Source organism: Rhinolophus ferrumequinum, chromosome 8, assembly GCF_004115265.2.
Source record: "Rhinolophus ferrumequinum isolate MPI-CBG mRhiFer1 chromosome 8, mRhiFer1_v1.p, whole genome shotgun sequence".
NCBI lineage: Eukaryota > Metazoa > Chordata > Mammalia > Chiroptera > Rhinolophidae > Rhinolophus > Rhinolophus ferrumequinum.
This window is the reverse complement of record NC_046291.1, coordinates 30,776,546-30,798,181: the sequence shown is the minus strand read 5'-3', so window position 1 is coordinate 30,798,181 and position 21,636 is coordinate 30,776,546. Positions and strand designations below refer to the sequence as shown.

At 43.0% G+C, this 21,636-nt stretch overlaps 1 protein-coding gene across 6 annotated transcripts in view; it reads left to right on the top strand.

Moving 5' to 3' along the window:
- The window catches only part of SPATS2L (spermatogenesis associated serine rich 2 like), a 160,868-nt gene extending 146,751 nt beyond the window's left edge, over positions 1 to 14,117 (top strand). For all 6 annotated transcript variants that reach the window (XM_033112558.1, XM_033112560.1, XM_033112557.1 and 3 more), the window contains 4 exons: positions 5,066 to 5,175; positions 7,654 to 7,756; positions 10,459 to 10,679; positions 13,218 to 14,117. In XM_033112558.1, coding sequence (XP_032968449.1) covers positions 5,066 to 5,175; positions 7,654 to 7,756; positions 10,459 to 10,679; positions 13,218 to 13,610 — 827 coding nt within the window. In that variant the 3' untranslated portion in view covers positions 13,611 to 14,117. The remainder of the gene's footprint in view (positions 1 to 5,065; positions 5,176 to 7,653; positions 7,757 to 10,458; positions 10,680 to 13,217) is intronic.
- Positions 14,118 to 21,636: the final 7,519 nt, after the last annotated feature.

The window sequence follows — 21,636 nt, the reverse complement described above, 5'->3', positions numbered from 1 at the left end:
AACAGCTAGTAGGGCAGATTTACCATCTCAAATAGTCTGAGATTCATGGGTTGGAAATTTCAACCGAGACAAGATTACTCAATCAGGTTCAACACCGTGCTACAAAGGAACATGCTGGGCCTTCTCTTTTTGAATTCAGTCTGCTGTGTTCACGGGAACCCTCAGACCATATGTTTCAACTGGGATTTAGTTTTACAGTTCTTATCTCCTGGCCATTTAAATTCTTCATCCTTGCCGAAATTGGATACATGGCAGTCTGCACTACCAACCAAGTTTCAACTAAATTCCTTTACCTTTGACTGCAATGCCTTTCTTTGTACCAGAATGAAGGATCAGACCAGATTCTTCACTTTTTTTATGTTTTCCTCACCTGGTCCTTGGCCACAATTCAATGTCCCTTTATGGAAAATACCGCTCCTTATTTTCATTATACAATTTTTCTAAATAATTCTAAATAAAATTTTAGAATCTAAAATAGAGCAGCTTTTATTCAATAAAACTAAATGTGATCCAGGGTTAAGCTGTGGAATATTCAGGGAGTTACACAATCCCTTTGATTGTGAGATTGTTTTCTTCTTATGAAATTTATTAGTTCTTCAGTGAAAGTAGATTTCCACATGACGGGATTTTTCCTGTTTCTCAGGTAAAGCTTATTTTTTTCCTCTTCAGTTTCATGTTTCATTGGTTAAAAACACTAAGAGCCAACACAGGCACAAATGTTTCTCTAATACCAAAACAGAAAGTTACTAGCACATCACTTTTTAAGAGGTTAACAAAAGACCTCAGATTTCAATGTGCTCATTCTTTTTTCTTGGGACAATATTGGGTGCCAGGACCTGTGGAATTTAAAGCATCTCTGGAGAGCATCCTGGTTTTTACAACTCATTCCATCAAATAAACATTTAGTGCACGCTTCTTTATGGGCTAAGCACTGTTAGTGACTGGGATAAACCGCAAACGTGGGCCCTGCGTTTGGAGCTTTCAGGGTAGCTGAAACGGCTAGACTGATGGACAGGGTTCGCCTACCTTCAGTAACTGGTGCTGCAGCTCCTAGTTTTAGACCTGCCCAGAGCCCTGGAGAAGCCAATTCATATACACTGGAGGCAAGCAGAACTGAGTTCAAATCCAACTTCTACCCATTTACTGGCTGTGTGACCTTGAACTATTTTGTTATCTCCTCAGTCATATCTCCTATGGTTGCATATCTCCTATGGTTGCATATCGGAAAAGGGGGAATAAGAATAGTGTCTATCTCAAGTAGTTATTATAAAGATAAAATGAGAAAATACATGGCAGGCACTTAGCACAGTGCATGATACCGTATCTGTATAAAAAGGGAAAAGCTGTTTTTAATAAAGAGGTTAGTCCAGCCCCCTCATGTGACAATCAGAAAATGGAGGTCACTGATAGAAGGAACCATTAAATTTCTCCCCACAAAACACAACTGTCTTTGCAACCACCATCTTGAGCTTGCGTATCTAGGGTCTCACAAGTATTTTCCATTTCCTGTAGATGGTATAAACGATATTTTCTCAATTATGACATAAGCTCCTATATCCCTCACAGCACCTAACACAATACTGAGAAGACTGTAGGTACTTCATAACATTTGTTAAACAAAACAAACTATTGTAATTAATTCATTGTCTATAGGCTGTGGGATCCAGTAACAGTGAACACTAATGTAATTACAAAAAGAGGAAGTATATTCTAGATGAATATATCTCACTTTATTAATAATATTTGTAGTTAGTATTTTTGACTGTACTATACTAAACATTTTACATAGGTTATTTCATTTAGTTTCACAATAACCCTACAAGATGTGTATGATTATTACATTTTACAGATTAAGAAACTACTTGTTGTAGTGCAAACTTGGTCTGCATGCCCAGGGAATTCAAGGCCAACATAGGTATGATCTTGGAGCGTCAAGTTTACAAGAGATTTGGGAAGAAAACATTACTTTATATTAACAGGAATGCAGAAATATTATGAAATAAAATGCAATGTTCACAAGAATTTTTAAGGAAAAAAAGGATTGCAAAGAATCTTTGTACTTAAGCTACTTCTGCCCCAACTCTTGCCTCCCCCCTCAAGTATATTCTCTGCTAAAGAGTGTTATTTGAGAAGCCCTAAAATATTCCATGGTTCAAGCAGTAAGAGCAAGCTTCCAATAGGTTCCAAAAACTTGAAAGAATTTATAAATCCTATTGAGAAAATAGATATCAGCATACAGATACTGTTTATAAAAGCACCTAAATAATAGTAATGAAGTCCTGAGTGCCGTGAAAATCTAAAGCTGTATGGAACTGTCTCCCTCTACAGATTTACGAAAGGGTAATGTTTTCAAAACATACTTACTATGCTATTTTAAATTTTAGGATCAGTGAATCTTAGGATCTGATCTCATTTTGGTTTTGCTTTTAATTTCTGTGATTGATATTTTTGAGGTGGAAATGTTGGCTCCCCCCAAAGAATATTGGCTTTACATCTCAAGTTTTAGGGCTTTTTCATAATGAAAGGCTTTGAAATGTTAATGATGTAAAACTCATCCCATCACTTGCTGATGCAAAGTATTCATTTCCATGCACATTTGCATGAGTGTAAACTCAGGATTTATTGGTGATCTTGCACCTGCATTCCTATTTTAGGGCTCTCTTATATCTGTTTCTACAAAATCTGTTGTTTGATGTGAATGCCCAAGTTTTACTTAATCAAAAAGAACAATTGCCCCTAATTGTTATCAGTCCGGTAAATGACCCATTAAGAAAAGTTAGATCTGTTTAACTGTATAGTCACTCAGGATCTGCTTGCCCCTTTACTTATTAGCTGTTCGTCAAGTCTGTGCCTTCAGAATTTTTTCGTTTTAATCTTTGCAAGAAGAAAGTACTTTGTTTCATCTTCTTACTCAAGAATTGTTTTCCCTTGCTCCAGACATGAGACCCTTCCATAGGTTGGCCAAGAAATAAATAATCAATCAAAGGTATGAGTCCTAGATATTCGTAAGTGGGCCCTGTTGAAAAGGAACTCTGTCCTTCTCTGCATATTCCTTTTAAGTACAGAATTGATGCAGTCATTCAATCCTTCATTCAGCAAACATATTGGGTACCCACTGTGGACCAGGATATCGGTGTTGTAGACACAGTAACTACATGTGCAGTCTCTGCTGTGACTGAAGATGCCTACAGAGGCCAAGCAGGTAACATTAATCAGCCAAGCAGGGCAGGGAGGGACCGAGGCACACTGGCCATCATGCTCCATCTAAAAAGGGCAGCGAGTCCTCGGCTCTGGCCAGTTGTTGCCACATGGGAATGCTGGCCAACCGTGGCCAGCAATTCCAGTATTTTAAGAGAAGCCAGAAATTCAGCTTTCAAATGGAATCTCCTAATTTTCAAATGTGGGCCATTAATTTGAAAAATTAACTTGCAAAGTGTGGACCAAACAAAACATATGTACTCTGTAGCCAAAAGTAATAGTGGGCCACCTTTGTGTGACCTCTAGTCTGCCTGAGTAACCTTGGACATCATTCAGTAATACATTGTCTATGTTCAGATGAAAATTCCTTTCACTTCCATCATCAGAAGTTTTTCACTAGCTCTTCTATAGTCTGAAAGATCGCCAGGCACAGATCAGCCTCTGCCCAGCTACGTGGTGTTATAAGTGGGAGGCAGGGGGAGTCCTGGTAAACAGTCAAAGCATTATTAGAGTAGTTTGGTAGGCGATTAGGCTTTATGGGTTATAGATTGCTTATTTTATTGACATCTCAACATTGATATCAGCATAAAAAGATAATGCTTCTCAGACTGTCTGAAGAATGGTTTATGGTTTTCAGGAACTCTTAACTCTTGATTGCTTCTGAACTTCTTTTGGGTTTTTAAGATCACTGTTTTTGACATTAATAAATTAAGAACGCTTACACTGGGAAGTCACATTGTTGGGCTCTGCATGGAGGCTGTGAGTCAGTTCCAATGAAGCAGCTGACCTTTGTTCAGCCAAGAATAAAATGTGAATCCAATGTGCATATCATCTTACTTAGAAGGACTTCTCTCTTATTTTAACTCAAAATACTTGTACAAAAGAAATGAAAACATTTCATATGTGGCTTGAATTAGAGAGCTACAACTCTATCTACTGGAAGATCAGACTTCATATTTAAATCTCACGTGATGGGTTTGTATTCATTGCTTTTTGAGCTCCATGATCTTTGGGAAAACACACACACACACACACACACACACACACACTCATTGTGAGCTACTACATCTACTTGATCCTTTAGGTCATCTGACAGACGTGTGAAAAGTGGTGCCAGAGAACTCCCTGGTGTCCTCTCTTCATGTGCAGATGCTAAAGAATGCACATGAATCCAGTTCAAAGGGCCTTTGACTCGCCCTTGAAATTTTTCCATTGGGGCCACTTATAACAAAGACAGGACCCTGGACACTCTGCTCTGGAACTTCTGTCTGGTTGCGAAATGGAAACATATCTGCACAGTATTGAAGAGGAAATTTTTTTTAGCTCACAAAACAACTAATAAAGTAAAACCTTTATGTCCTGTTCCAATAACACCGCTAGTTGCCCTAAATGAGTATGTGTTAAAGTTCATAAGGCTTGACGCTGTTAGAATTTAATAGTACAAAAAAAAAAAAAAAGAATTTAACAGTACAGCACATAGGAGAATGAATTTTGCTTAATGTCCTATCTTTGCAATATCCAGATAGGATTTTAATAAGTATCTTTTTCAAAGATAGCTGTTCTGAGTAATGCAGAAATTTAAAAGTCCCAATTAAGTAAACGAGATCAGATGCCAATGAGGCAAAGGAAGAAGGTTGTGGGCGTACAGTGAGTCAGAGGATCATGTTTGCTTTGGGGATTGGTGGGTAAGGACATGGGTGGTTGGTAATGATCACCAATAGCAAACCCACCCCAGTGACCAACTCAGAAAACAGTCATGGTCGAATAAAGCAATCAGTCTGTGGAGGGAGAACTGATTCCAAGAAATTAGGTCATTTAATATGTTTAAAGCTCTGGCCCTAATGTATTATTCCTTCTTATTTGGCAGTGGAAATCCTGACTGCTCGTCAGAAGAAAGCAGAAGAACTAAAGAGACTTACTGATCTAGCCAGTCAGATGGCAGAGATGCAACTGGCCGAACTCAGGGCAGAAATTAAGGTCAGTTGTAAAATATCGCAGTCTGAACTCTGAGCCAGAGATCCCGATTATGTTGGTTTTGCACCCATTGTGTGCTACTCTAAGGATCTAACATCATACACCCAGCTCTCTTTCACGAGGCTGGCTAGAGAACAGAAGGGTGAAGAACCATCTAATCACTGTATTTAAGTATACTGTGGTTTGAAGGGATATATGAATACAGAGGAGAAGTACAAGCTATTTTCTTAGTGGAGACTGACCTATATAAAATGTATTCAACCATGAATTATAGCTGGGATGGGGGATATTATTTTCACCATATATACTTTACGTGTATGTAATAAACACACGTGAACATACACACAAGAACTTGGTGTAACAGTAAGGATTCTAAAGAATGCGTAATATCTAAAGACTTCATTCCTACGTCCTTCTCTAGCTTAGTTACCCTTTTATTCAGAATCCCACCCACAAGTATGTATTTGTTAGATTTCTTCAGTTGCAAGCAACAGAAACTGACCCTGATTCACCTCAAGAACAAGTAAAATTTGAAAGAGTATGAGTGTAGCTCACCAAGACAGAGTATGATCTGAAGACTCCAGGCTACCATTAGACAGAAACCTGGGCAGTTGCTGGGTAATATAGGCACAATAATTACCAGACCCTCTTCAGGGCACCAGCAGAACGCGTGATCGCCATCAGCCTTGTGCCATCCCACTTGATTAAATCCCAAAGAGAGAGATTCTGATTCATCTCCGCTTGGGTCATATCCACCGTTTAGCAGAGATTGGTCTTGATTGACAGACCCACCAAGACTGTGAATCTTTGAAATTGCGTTGGGGTACAGTTACCAGAAAGAGAAAAATGGTTACCAGAAAGGCAAAAAAACAAGTATGTACAACAAAATAGGAATTTGCAGTTTATAAGTTTCCCCTTTTTCTCTTTTTCCACAGTATTCTCTCTCTCTCTCTCTCTCTCTCTCTCCCCCCCCCCAGCTTCTGACCCACTTCTTGGGAACTAGAGTACTTTGAAGATACAGTTGCTGCAGACTTTATAAGTAGGATTGTTTGCTCATCTGAGCATAAAACTGGTTGAGTATGGTAGAAAGTGGCAATAACTTTTAAGTCCCCTCCGTTTTGATTAGGCATGAAAAGGAGCCCCATGGGAATAAGGACCCCTCCCACCCCCACCCCCCCAGGGTCCTGAGAAGCTCTAGAGGTCTTTTCTTTCTCAATGTCTCCTCTGCTTTTTGTTGCCTCCCACTCACTCAGTTGCCATGGCCTCCTAATTAGTCCTCCTGCCTCCAACGTCCCCCTCCAGCCCGGTCATCCACCCTAAGAGTCATACCTCAGAGCAGATCTGGTCTTCCCCTTAGAATGAAATCCACGACTGGACTCCAGTACATATATCCCAACGTCTATCTCCCCCCGCCCCCTTATTAGAACGTCAAGTGAGGAATATACAGTCGCCAGTTTCCTGATCTGTTGAAACCTAATCGTCTTTCGAGTTTCATTTCTGCCAATCAAAACCCCACTCAACATAAAATGCTTAATAGCACAGGCTTTGGGGTGAAACAGTCTAGTTCCTGCAACCTTGAATAAATTCCGTATTCTTAGAACCTCAATTCCCCCTCGGTAAAATAGAGATAATAATAGTGTGTACTGACTTCATTATACTACGATCAGATGAAAATGAGATAATCTGTTAAGAATTTGGCCCATGTCTGGTAAGGGTTCAATAATTTTCTTAATGTTCCAGGTCAAATGCTTCCTCTTACATAACTCCTCATTCCCCTCAACAGGGTAATTTCTTCCTCTTTGATTATTTCTAAAGCACCTACCACATTCGACCCTATATTGTACTTAGTGGGATCTCCTTCCCCTGCCATGTGGTAAACTCTCTTCGTGAACTCAAGGAGGGGCTGACTCATAGTTATTTCTGTATCTCTCACTCTGCCATCTACACATAGATCCTAATTTGAAATGAGAAAGAATCTCTTTCCCACTTCCTTTAACAGCACTTGGAATTCTACCATTCAAGATAATGTTTCTAGTTACTAAAAGCTGTTTGGACGTCCTGATTCCCTATTAAAATAGAGATGGATTTCTAGGGAAAGATGACATGCTTCTCTTGGGGGGTAATACCTGAGCACACCATTGGCCAAATTAGGAAGACTGCCCGAGTGCAACAGGACGTAAAATGCTGGAAGGAGGGCAAGGAGCGCTGAAAGGTTAAATGGATGAGTCCATTTTGCCTGTATCACAGTTTTGTCTAAGCCCAGGCAGGGGAAAGACAGGACCCGCACATATTCCCAGAACAAGAAGGTGATCATGCTCCCAGCAGATGAAAACCCAGCCTGAGTCAGTGCCTTCTCCTGGTGGCAGAGCTGGCAGGGGTAACACCCCCAGTGGTAGCAGAGGAGCAGAGCGAACGCATCTGCAGTGTGCCTCGGTCGTTTCTGTCATTGGTGAACTCCTGGTTTATTTCTCTTTCTTCCAGCACTTTGTCAGCGAGCGTAAATATGATGAAGAGCTCGGGAAAGCTGCCCGATTCTCCTGTGACATTGAACAGCTCAAGGCCCAAATCATGCTCTGCGGAGAAAGTAAGTTTTGCATACTTGCTAAAGAATTCTGTGTGAGGAAACCTGGCACTGTTTGGAGTTAATACCGGAAACGTCAGGTGCGCGGTCCCCCCAGGGAGGCTAAAGTGAGGTCTAAAGAGATTTAATGATCTAAGGTCATGACACAAGTCACTAGAAATGTCAAGATTTGAACTTAGAGTCTTCAAATGCCACTGCCCATCAGTAAATCCCCAGGATTTAATACTTAGCAGAACCGAACAGGTCAACTAGTTTATACCTTCTGCAAACTTTCCTTAAGCACTGCCAGATAAACTGCCCCTCTCCTTTCAAATAGCCTGGTTCTACAGAGACCTGTTACACTGAGAGTGAGTCTCCCTAAGTCTGGGAACAATCGGCGACTGTCGTGAAGGGCCCAGCTGTCGTTGTGTGTGCTACTCAGCAGTGCCCAGAGCCTCTCCCCAGGTTCTGTGCTGAGTGAAGTCTGCAGATAATGAAAGACTTCACTTCAGCCATTAGCTTTAGTCTTGTTTGCTATTCAGCCTTAATTAGAGCAACTAATGTGCAACCAAATTGGCCTGATACAGTTTTCCCCTACTCCAGCCCACCCACCAGAGGGGGTGGGAATGAGCACTCAAGTGGCTTTCAGGGCGGCCACAAGAAGGAAAGAAGGACTAGTGAGGGACACAGAATGTAGCCACAGTGTCAGAGTCAGCTGAACAACTGAGATTTGGCTACACTTTCTTTTTTCAAAGTTTGTTTTTTGTTCCTGAGTATTAGAAATACAACCTTGATCCAAAAGTTGCAGAACTGTATTAAACAGAACCAGACATTACTTTTGTGTATCCTTCACACTTTTTATGCACATATAACCTACTGTATAAATTATGTATTGCCTATATAATTTTACTACATATGATAATTTGCCATGCTTCACTAACTATATACATATATGGTAATATTATTTGTTTTCATTTCACAATCCATGGTTGACCTTTTTCCATGTCAATATACTTAATCCATAATTTATTTAAATAAAATTTGTGTCAGTGGTCCTCTGATTATGGACATTTAGGTCACTTCCAGTTTTCACCATTAAAATAACACTGCCATGAGCATCCTTGTTCGCATATCGTCGGCGATTATCTGATTTTCTAACTGCATTTCTTTTCAATTATTTTCTTTGTTTTTCTATGTGCACCCTCCCTTATGAAAGAATCTATCCATTTGCTATTCTCCTCCCCCAGCTTTTGCCCCCTCTCCAAAAAAGCCATCAGTCTGGTTCACAGTTGGAAATTTAACTGTCCATCCTACTTTCCACTTCAGCCTAAAATTAAGCGGGAGCCAGATGGATGCCAAGTGACTGTCACCGATCTGAGGGGTGGCAATGTGCAGCTTCACCTGCTTTCCTCTAGAGCGCTTCCAGTGACATCTAGTGGAAGGAAGCGTCCCTTACCAAATTCCAAGTGTCCACATGAAAAGCAGCCTCCCTTGTTGGAGACAATAGTCTTCCAAAGGCCCTTTCCTTCTCAGCTTAGTTAAGAGCGCACTGAGAGCTCGCAGCTGCTGAACCAGCAGTAGCAGTCTCTGCGCTGTAGGAAGTAATGGCCCCCATGCTACTGGATCTAGTGAATACAAGAGCCACTGAAATCCCCTGGGGTGTTTGCACAGCCCCCAATGTGCCATCACACCTTACCAATAAAATGAAAGGACCAGAGATACATCCCTGTCCTTTCCACTTCTAATGTGTTCTGATCCCCCACGAGTCACTCCTAATCCTCTGGAAGAATTCTAGGATTAAGTCTGATCCAACTACAAGTTGCAGGGAAAATTGCTTTTAAAAATTGGTGACAATTTTAAGACTCAAAGGTCTTGCTGTCCAGCCTGGCAGTCAAATTCTGGTGACCTCTGAGAGGGAGTCATGACTTTATCCTTGAATGGATGCCCTCAGGCCCCAATTCAGCAAAATCATATAGAAATCATATCATCAGTAACCACCCCTTTCAAGACCAGCAGGAATTGTGATAATAAGTGTTGAACAGACCTGCATGAGCCCCGTGGGGATTGATTACCCTGCATTGACACTAGCATTGGAATTGGTGCATATTTGCATTGGAGCTATAACATGGGTTTGATAAAAGGCCAGATGATGTAGCTCGAATGGAATATGAAAGATGTGGTTAGGGCATCTTTGGTGCTGCCAGGGCTAGCCCTATGGTCAGGGGTATGCACGACTCAGGGTGACAAAATCCCCTGCCACCCAACATCACCCCCGTTCCACGCTCTCAGAACATCATGGTTCAGATGGGCCGAGTGTGCACGTTGCTCCTGCCCTTTCTGCATGATGTATGTCTGCAGTACCGGTGGTCTAAGGGTCCGACAAGGACAGCAGAGTAGATTTGTGGACAGGGCCAAGGGGGCCCTTCAAGATTTATTATCCCTCTTCACTTGGTCATTCTTCACCTAAGGAATAATATTAGAGTTACTCAGACGTGTCTTAGTTCCTATAAACGTCTCCCAACTTGGATGATTATGCTGTAATCACAGGTCAGTGATTCTCACAGAGGAAATTTGGTGGTTTCCAATCACCAAGGTGCCTTTTCAAATGACATTTTCCAAACAAAAAAAAATGTTTTTTATGATGCTCCTGCCAGTTTCTCCATCTCCTAATGGAGGCATCCATGTTAGTCATACAGCCCTTGACGCCTGGTGCTTTCTTGTTACAGTTACACATCCAAAGAACAACTATTCCTCAAGAACTCCCTGCAGCAACCTGCTGCCGCTGCTGAACACCCATGCAGCAACCTCTGGAAAACAGAGTAACTTTACCAGAAAATCATCCAACCACAACAAGCCTTCTGAGGGTAAAGCAGCAAACCCCAAAATGGCGAGCAACCATCCCAGCACCGTGGACAGCTCTCACCAGGCCATGCCGCCCAACAAGCAGGTAAGTATTTCTGGGGTGGCTCCTTGCGCTGCCCGCAGGGGTCTCTTTGCGCTGCCTGCAGGGGCCCTGCAGACCCTGGTGCTGGGTACCTGGGAGAAACTACTCGTTTGCAAAGGAATAAAACAGCAACTGCTAGATGCGGAGGTTCCTGGGGTCCCACCCAGGCTCTTGTTCTTTGCTCATTATTAAACCCCGTACTAAAAGTAAGTCGAAAACTTATTCTGAGTTTCCCTTTCACATTTTTTAAAAAACAAAGGAGACCAGTTATAACAATAGTCACAGGGATGTTAAGTAGAGCATGGGGAGTATAGTCAATAATATTGTAATAACTATGTATGGTGTCAGATGGGTACTAGATTTATTGCGGTGATCACTTCGTAATAAAGCTATATAAATGTCTAACCACTATGAAACTAAGAATATTTTGAAACTAATAATATTTTGTATGTCAACTGTCATTGAAAAAATTTTTTTTAAAGTTTAAAAAAATAAAAAGCCTAAGCCAGATTAAATGCTAGTTACAGTTACTTTTCCAGCTCACTGTTTTATTATTTTCAGCAAAGTGTTTCAGGTGCTCTCCTGTTTAAGTTGAAATACACTTATATAAATCTAAGCTAGGACACTGCAGACCCAGGCCAGACGGCCATGTGCTGGGCCCGGTGCTTCACAGTAACTCCTCCGGGCCCTTCCCCGGCCATGGGCCCCCCCTACAAAGCGAGACCAAGGACATGTGACTACCTAGAATCTGTACTCTCCCTTCTGGGACGCTCCAAGCACTCTAGATCCTGGAATTCTGGAATTCCGGAGCCTGCTCTCGAGGTCTATTTGGACCACTTCCCTGTATACATCATCTTGAGGTTGGAGCACATTACAAGTTTACACAGCCCGAGGTCCAAAGGGTGATTATTTGTGGGGCTGGGGCAAAGCTGACTGTGCGGGCTGAAGTGTCCACATTCACGTGTTCAAGGCCCCCCTCACAATGTGTGACAGTCAGAGGTAGGAAGACACAGTATTCAGGACAGTTGGCATGTGGGCCCGCCTTTGTACTCTCGCCCTGAGCCCTGGAGTATTAGCGATGGGTCTGCCCTAAACCTGTACCATCCAGTCACAGTACCCAAATTAAGAACTTTATATGTTTGTAACTCATAAAATTATACATCTCAATGACAGAAGTTTAGTTTTCAATAAAGGTCTGTGTTCGTGCAACAACCTGTCTGTGAATCTTGTCAGGAGACAATATGTGACAGACATGGGAAGGGCTCCGCCATTTACTAACTGTACACGTTAGGCAAGTCCCTTAAATTTATTTTCCTCATCTATAAAATAAAACAAATAATAGCAACTACTTTAAGAATGAATGTGGGGGCAGCCAGATGGCTCAGTTGGTTAGAGCGCGAGCTCTGAACAACAGGGTAGCCGGTTCGATTCCCACATTGGCCAGTAAGCTACACCCTCCACAACGAGATTGAAGACAATGAGCTGCCGCTGAGCTTCCAGAGGGGTGGCCGAATGGCTCAGTTGGTTAGAGTGTGAGCTCTCAGCAAGGTTGCTGGTTCAATTCCCCCATGGGATGGTGGGCTGCGCCCCCTGCAATTAAAGATTGAAAATGGCGACTGGACTTGGACCTGAGCTGTGCCCTGCACAACTAGATTGAAGGACAACGACTTGTAGCTGATGGGCCCTGGAGAAACACACTGTTCCCCAATAAAAAATTTAAAAAAAAAGAATGATTGTGATGACAAATGAGATGGTACTGGCACTCTGTAAGCACTCAATAAGTGGTGGCAATGATTTACTTCAAAGAGTTCAAAAACCTTTCCCCTATATGGATACAGAGAGGATAACCCATTGTTTCCTCTCTGCTCGTCCCTTTGTGTTCTTGGTTGCCAGTTTGTTGAAGGTGGCCAATTTTTCGGTATGATGCTTCCAAATTTGTTAACTGAGAACTGCAAAACATGGGCTGAGAACTGCAAAACTTCTGTGAATATATTACCTCCACATCCCGCCGAGATCAGATACACTCATCCCTGCATTTACCCAAGATAATATTTCTGAACGCCGATATTTGTTTTGAAATATAATAGAAAAACTGCCTTGGAGAAGAAAAATTATAAATAGAATTTTATATTTTTCTTCATAAATGTAATGAGAATTCCCGTGTATAGTCTGTACAGAATGTCCCCCAAATGTTCATGGTAGAGAATCATCATTGCCCTGCTTCTGTGTTACATTTCATTTTGTTATATTTGAAGCGTACTTGCTGGGCTTTATTAGGCCTGGTTCTTGAATTGTCTGTCTTATAGTTCTGTGACCTCTCTTTCAACATCAGTAATTGTCTTGGAGATCCATTTACAAGATAGTCCACTCTTCTAGTAAGCTTGAGGATTTTTATCAGCTTGACCATATTTTCAGGTTGCCATATTCTTCTGAGGTGTAAGAAAGCTTACCTGTGGCTTAGAGGTTCGGTTTCCCTGAGGTCTACTGATGTCATCCTGTGGTTTATTGGCATCTAATACCTATCTTTTCTTTCTTTGGTAGAATGGGTCTTCTAGCCAAAGACGAAGATTTAATCCACAGTATCACAACCGGCTAAATGGGCCTGCCAAGCCACAGGGCAGTGGTAATGAAGCTGATCCAATGGTGAAAGGCAACAACCGCCATGAACACAGAAGACAGCCACACAACGGCTTCCGTCCCAAAAACAAAGGCGGCGCCAAAAACCAAGAGGCCTCTTTGGGGACAAAGACCCCCGACACCCCGGCCCATTCAGAAAAGCCCCGACGAAGGCAGCACGCTGCAGACAACTCAGAGGCCCGGCCTTTCCGGGGGAATGTCGCTAGGGTTTCACAGTGCAATCTCTGTCCCACGAGAATAGAAGTTTCCACAGATGCCACGGTTCTCTCAGTCCCAGCTGTGACGTTGGTGGCCTGAGCTAGAGAGAAAAAAACGCAGTTTTCACTCAGTTTTGGTTCCCTGCCCGAGGTGCTGACCCAATTCGCTGCCAAAAGAGAGTCAATCAGAATAGACAAACCCTGTATGGTTGTGTCATCCTCTCTTAATCATTTTTACTAATTCTAATAATCAGCTCTAGCTTGCTTCATAACTTTCATGGCTTTGCTTGATCTGTTGATGCATTTTTCTCATCAAGACATTGCAGCAGTTTAGCCAGGCAGTATTTACTCATTTGTTAGGAAAATCAACATGTGGCTAAAGATCAGAGGCTCAGTAGCAACCTGTGTTGTAGCAGTGACGTCAGTCCATTGATCGTCTTTAGAGAGTTAATGTTGAAAAGAAAATTCTTATTGATCAGACAAACATGATCTGCTGAAGACACATGCGCTTTTGTAGAATTTAACATCTGGTGTTTTTCTGAAATATATATATATATATACATATATTGCTTTATTTGAAACAAATTAAAATATGCTGCATTTGACACCCTGGCTAGTTTCTTTTATTGTTGCCTCAATTTATTATGAAATGTACCATGTAGCACTTTCAAGAAAACTTGAGAGACTAGAGGTTGTGGCCCAGAGCTCTGTACAATACTGTTTCTCTTGGGAGACGTATCCTTTCAGAACACAATGCCTCACGGTAACGCCTGCCAGTACCTTACACTCATGCAGATGGAGGTATTGTGTGGCAGTTTGAAACCTTGGTTGCAAGTAACATAAACCTCAGTTCCACCTAGCTTCAACAACAAACATGCACTGGCTCGGTGACCGAAAAGTCCAGTATCAAAAGTATGTCTTGGGTCCAATTTGATCCAAAGGGCTTTCTCTTGATTATCTTAGCGTTCCTATCCTCTTAGGAGTTAGGAGTTACGCTGGCATTGGATTTAGAATGAGTAGAAAATGACCGCCCCGCTCCTGAGATTCCGTTTCATCCCTACGTGGGGCTGTGTGCAGAAGAGCTAGTGCTACCTCGTAAAGGAAGAATGGATACTGGGGAGCCCAAGCCCCAAGTAGCCCCAAGTCCCTATCTTTGAATGCAGGGCAGCTCAATTTGGACACTGCTTCCCATCAGACTTCCACGTGTCCTACAGATTGGTTGGTCTCTTTCAAGTGCAAATACTTATTATTTTCAGCTCAACATTTTGTCTGGCAAACAAGGTGCGCAGCGGTCTTCTTCCACAGCACAGCCCTGAACAGCTGAGCCTCCTCGCCACGCAAGCATCCGTCACTTCTGCCAAGTGCAGGAGGATGTTTGCTTTCTCTGGAGAGGGCTGTCTGAGGTCTCTGGGTGTACCCAGAGATTTAATAGGAATTTTAAATGTTAAGTCACATTCCAGGAAGGAAGGAAGAGTTCGTTCAAATATGAAAGATAAATGTTCAGGACTGCCATTGCCCGTTTACTCCATCTGAGGCCCTGAATTTATATTTTACAAGACAGAAGTACTTTGTACAAATTTTGTGTAGCAAGATTTGGCTCACCACTGAAAAATGTGTTTATATGTGACAGCTTTAAAGATGAGTCAAATAATTCTTGCTACAGGGAAACAATGGTTGCCAGGTCAGGAGTGCACGTGTGTTTGTCAGGGTTGGACCCAGCCACTCTCAATCCTGACTCACTCGTTCAAGTTGCTCTTGGGGTTAAGAAAGCTCAAACGCATTCCTAAACACTGACAGCAAAGGCTCCCAGTTCACTGAAAAGAAACAAAAATGCTAACAAATGTTGATTATCTCTTTTCCTGGATTTTGCCTTTCTTTGTAGCCCCTAGACATGTGAGCATTTACTAATTTGCATTTTGGAACAGTAATTTCAATATTTTAGTGTAAGGCCACTAAAATATTAGGTTGGTGCAAAAGTAATTGCAGTTTAAAAAGTTAAAAATAATTGCAAAAACCGCAATTACTTTTACACCAACCTAATACTATATTACTAAATACTATTCCCTGTTCTAATGGAACCATTGCTGTAATCCTAGAGATCTGGGTCGAATCCAGCCATTCTTTTAAAATGTTTTAAACTCCTCTTTAACCGACTGACTAGGAGCCCTCTGGGACAACAGCCAGAAGAACAGAGTCTTCTCTCTCAAACATTTCTCTAGTAGAGGTTAAAGCATTTTAATACCCATGAAGATGAAATAACTTCAAAACTCAACCGACGTTATCCCACCAGGACCATTTGTGAAATTCAAACCTATTGGGTTCCCAATTACATTCCACATTTACATTTCATTTGATAATGTCTACATACTCCAGCTCTACCTTGTTGAACCTCTCCTGGGGGACTGGGGAGAGCTGAATGCAGCAAATCCCAGAAAGTTAAACACAAATCAGTACAAATTTCAGCCCCAAAAAAGACTGTACAAGAATTTGGGGAAAGAACCCAGAAACACACCATATCCAATTTAAAGGTCAGTTCTTGAGCCGTTCAATTCTGCCGGCATCAGAAAAAAAGATTCTAATTAAACATTCTTTGGGAACCCACCTCTAATGAGGTTAATGGCAAAAGTTGCCAGGTCAAAAGTGACCTACAGATTTTTGCCAAAGAAAGAGATTTGGGAATTCTGACTCTGGAAGCTTAGGTCAGAGCCTCAATCTTAATTTACCCATGACAAAAGGGAATCCAGGGTCCGGACAGGTCTTTTCCTAGGGCAAATAGGAAGAAGGAGGAATTGAGAGAACAACTAGACAGGAAGAGGCTTGCATTCAACACCATCTTTGACTAAGAGCTTCCTCCTTCCCACCGTCCCTCCCAGCCTTTCCATTGTACTGGATCCTAGACTACCTCTTTAGAGTGCCTTCTTCTGTCTAGAGATGGTAAGATTTTAATTTCTCAGCAGACATTCTAGAGACAGCATCCATGAAATAAGTAATGGTACCATTTTTACCCCACTTGCTTTAGAGGCCATAGCTAAAACTCAGGCATAGGTGGGCTAGGATTCCAGATTGCTCCCAGGTACCAAAAAACGAAGCAAAAAAGAAAGAGCCAGTCACTTGCTCCCAAATTTCCTAAGCAAACTATAAAACAGCAAAGAGTAATGACAATAATAATAATAATAATAATTTAATTAGCTAATACATTGCTCCAGAATTTTCCTGAAAATACTGATTCATCTTAACTACTCTAATTTGGTGAGAAAAAAATATAAAGAGTTGCTAAATCCCCGGGATTCTTTTGTTAACTCAGAATTTGAAGTACAATTTCACACTATTCATTGCAAGCTATGACAAGGAAGTTTTTTTCACCCTTTTTCTCTTTCCAACCAGCTTTTTAAATCCTAAGGAAGTTTTTTTATCTATTATTAGTTTCTGAGAACCAGGTCCCCAGTCCTCGGAGGCAGATCAGCCGAAAGCAGTGTTTAGTCTCATTCCAGCAGCCCCTCAGGCTAAGGCGCTCTGGTCTGGATCTTGTCCTGCTATCTGAGAACCGCAGTACGGCTCTCATCACACAAGGTGCTTACAAATCATTTCTGGTGATTGATTTTCAAAAGCCCCCTTGTTTGCGAACACTGCTTCTTCCCGCAGCTCAGAGGAACGTTTTTTGGTGCTACCACTAAGTTCAAGTTTCACAGGAGAAATTGACGCACACCGTTTTTAGAGAATAAATATTAATAAATTCTAAAGTAAATGTGTTTATTTGCCTGAGAAAATATGTAGATTTCTGGCGGGAGGAGGGGGAGTATATTTCAGAAGCATGACTGCAACAACCAAAGAATTCCTACAGAAGATAAACGTAAAATGTCTTCTTGTCTAACACAGAAAGCTATCCTGTTTTTAACTTCAGATACTTAAGTTTGAATTATATTTACTTATTCCTCGCTTTTGAGAGAACACAAACTTTCTGTAAATTACTTACATAGCAAGCTTGCCAATAATGTCATCACCCCTATGACAATGCCTGACACACAGTAGATACCAGTAAATACAAGGACAAGAGAGCAGATGTGAAATAGTGACCAACTCCAGGACCCCTAGAAAACTCTGTAGTCTAAATGGCTTGTGCAAAATAATCCAGAGAAGATGGGAAGGGAGCAGAGCAGCTACCGCACCAACCTTGTTGGCAGACAGCCCGGCTTCACATTCAGGCCCCACCACCTCCACCAGGCTGTCTGAACTTGGGCGTGTTTCTAAACACTTCATTACCTCGGTTTCTCCATGGGTACACGGGGCCAGTAACCATATCTCCCTCAAGGGGTTGTTATAAGGATTGAATAAGTTAGTATTTGCAAAGAACTTGGAATAATGTCTGATGCTTTATATGAGTCAGGTTCCAATCAGGAGTCAGTAACCAACCACAGAGTAATTTGAATGGGAAGTTTTATATCAATTTATATGGGGAAGCTTCATACATGTACATATAATTTTTTATATATGTACAGATATAGTTTATATACATACATTTACATAAGAAGTTTATATACTTATATTTACATAGGAAGTAATAATTAGTAATGGAATTAGCTACTAAAGAATACAGGAATGGTGGATACAGGCACAGTTGAGGCTGTACCTAGAACTGAGGCAGAGTGCCCAAGGAAGGAACAAGTTTGGAAGAGCCCCTCCCCTGCCTCCACCATTCTGCCCAGGGAAGAGTGGATTTGGAACCAAGAGGCAAAGAGTTGATGACTGGCATACCGCTAAGAGCACCGTAAGAGTAGTTGATACACAAATCGCAGCTACGCAGCATACAGAAGCCTCTCAGTGCTATCTAGCTCCTGCCCGGGAATGGAGTGTGCTCCTGTGTGAAGAGGCCTAAGCTGCTGCTGAGCGGCCCGGACTCGAGGAAGATGCATGCAGGGGAATCCTGCCGTGGCCGCGTACCAGCTGCTAAGCAGCGTACCAGGTGCCTCTCTGCTTCAGTTTTCCCACCTGTCAGTGAAGATAATGATAATACACCTACATAATAGAGTTGGGGTATTAAATAAGTTAATATATGAAGGATTTAGATGAGCACACCTCAGTTTTTATTAGGTAGATGCTTGGTCAGAACAGCAAACAAAAGTTTTTTCTAATCCCATACCGAAACCAGAAATGTAAGCGGGAGCTAATAGGAGAGGTTCTTTAACTGGCAGGCCTGAGACATCCTTCCTTGCCTATTGTCCTCCCCCTCAATTCCCACAGCTTCACTGCTGCCTGTGATTGACAGCTCCAATGTTCTCATTTATCCACAGCCCCCAATTAGGAGAGGCAGTTATTTTGCTCAGGTTAAATCACTCAACAAAGACAATGGTTCTCAACGGGGGGGTAATCGATTTTGTGCCCACTCCTCACCCCCAGGTGACATCTGGAAAAGTCTGGAGACATTCTGATTGTCACAACTGGGGCAAGGGGTCCTGGATAAGGACACTGCTCAACATCCTACTGTGCATAGTATAGTGACCCACCATAAAGAATTATGCAGTCCAAAATGTCAGTAGTGTCACTGTTGAAAACCCTGATCTGGAAGTGTGGGGACAGAGTCCCAGAGAGCAGTTTCCAGGCTCTCGGCCTCACGTGGAAAGGTGCTGGCTCAGGTAGTAGATGGCCGTCAGCTGTAACCAGTTAGCCATTGGCCACTAATATAACTGCCGTGGCTAAGCTAGCAAGTGCGGATTGCAGTTAGCAAGTGGGGTTGGTCGGCTGGCAGAGAAGCTGGCAGCAGATTGCGGATCATGTGGCTCCTGCTTCCTTGTGTCTCCAGCCGCCAGTGAGACTATAGTGATATAACGCCCCTATCTATGGCTCCGTGGGTGTTCCTTTTTGGCTTCACCATATCCTGCGTTCTTATGTGGGGAGCAGGAGCTGAGACCCCGCATGACACCCTACATGACACGTGGTGCAGCGAGCAGGGTAGGGCGCCGGCCAGAATCCCCAAAGGGGTAATGGAGCAGTTTGTGCGTATGAACACTCAGTCTCGGGAAGCCCGTAAGGAGCAGCACTGGGAACAGGAAACGCGATCTGTCTGGGAGAAACGTGACCCCTCGGAGAACTGGTGGGCCTCTCGAGCCTCCTGATGGCATGCCACCCTGTTGGCTGTGGCGGGCGTCACCTTCCTTTTGCTGGGCTGCTGCTGTTGGGGGCTCCTAGAGTTGTGGACGTCTTACACCGGGTCCACCACCCACTGAGATACCTTGCGCGGGGAGCAGGACTCCGGCCAGGTAAGAATGACATCTGACTGGGCGGGAGGACGTGTGGCCCCCACACTGTGTGTGTTGCCTGGTGGCCACTGTTCTCAGGAGCTGGATCCCCGTGGAAGGGTGGGAAGATGTGGACGGTTCTCAACCAGCATGGGCGGGAGAAAGTGAAGGTCGTTGCAGCCGTGTGGGCTTGGAAGTGCTTGCTAGGGCAGCCCAGATGTGGGACTTATGGTCCCAGGGGGAAATGCTTGCTGAGTCCTTGGTGGAAGATGAGGCCAATGCACATCCCTGGCGAAGGACTGTGGCCTATGGAGAATTGCCTTCCATCCCTGATTTGATGGACCGCTTGACGTTTGCTTGGGAACGTACCACTATGTGGTGGAACTGGCGAATGTTTACTTCCTGTTGTCTAGTCCCATCGCAACCGAGACTAGTGCAAGAAGACACCTTCTTAGGATGCAGGCGGATGTTTGCTTCCTGTGTCTCACCCGGCTTCCAGTGAGACTGTAGTGCAGGAAGACCCTTTATTGGGGTACAGTGGATGTTTGCTTTCTGTGTCTCCACTGGCCGCCATCAAGAATATGTAAGCTCCTTGGCTGTGCGCTACTGTTGTTCCAGCTCGGTGCCCTGAGAACCCTGGCTGTGCCAAGGAAGTCTGGCTGTGCCCAGGAAATAGGAGGACATCGAGGGACACCCCCCGGGACATTGCTTGAATGGGAGTGGGGCTTTTTCTTGTGAGCTGGGTTCCTCACACAGGGACCCTCGCAGAAGCAGCTTGTCACGTAGATTGTGAGGCAAGACACTGTACGGGTGGGGACAGAGTCCCAGAGAGCCATTTCCAAGCTCTCCGCCTCACGTGGAAAGGTATTGGCTCGGGTAGTAGGTGACCATCAGCTGTAACCAGTTAGCCTTTGGCCACTAATATAACTGCTGTGGCTAAGCTAGCAAGCGCAGATTGCAGTTAGCAAGTGGGTTTGGTTGGCAGAGAAGCGGGCGGCAGATTGCGCATTGTATGGTTCCTGCTTCCTGTGTCTCCAACCCAGCCGCCAGCGAGACTATAGTGTTATGACTCCCCTATCTATGGCTCCGTGGTTGTTCCTTTTTGGCCTCACCATATCCCACGTTCTTTTGCGGAGAGCGGGACCAGAGACCCCACATGACAGGAGAGTACAAGGGATGTGGAGAAAGGGAACAGAGACTAAGTGAATGAATGAGGACACACTGCCTACTTCCTCCAGCTACCCTGGGTATTGGGTTGGTTCAGCGTAGGTTACCAAATCCAGACTGACCCACAGCCAGAGTCTAAATGTGCAATTTCTGATGTCCTTGGGCTATTTGTGTCATCTACATAGAAGCTGAGTTGCCACATCTTCCAAACCGAGAAATTAGGGGATGAGTTCCTGAAAGAGCGCTATTGAAAGAGAATGTCCAAAAATTTAAATCTTGGCAGAAGGAAAAAATATTTGCCTTTTTCCAACATTAGCAAATATACTACCTTTTTCTTTCCATAATGTGCTCTCTGTTTAAAACAAGTTTCTCTTCTAAGCTTCAGGCCCCGAATTCACTCCTGTAGCTGAGCAAAATTTTCCTAAGGTAATGAGGGCTTTAGGATAAAAGAAGGAAATAAAAAGTATGAGAAGCAACCTTGTAAAATGGAAAGTTATTACATAAACAAGTAGGGCAGAATACTGACTGTTACTGTAAAATTCCATTTGTTTTAGCCACCGCCTACATCAGAAACCATCTACCTAGCAAATATGAAATGTGTATGGGCTGTCAGAGACATCACATGTGAACAAAGAAAAATTAGCTTTTCTGTGAGAATGTAAACCATGTGTCTCCCAAGAGGCTGACAGGGCTACAAGTGAAAATGGCCCCTCTGAGGCTACACCA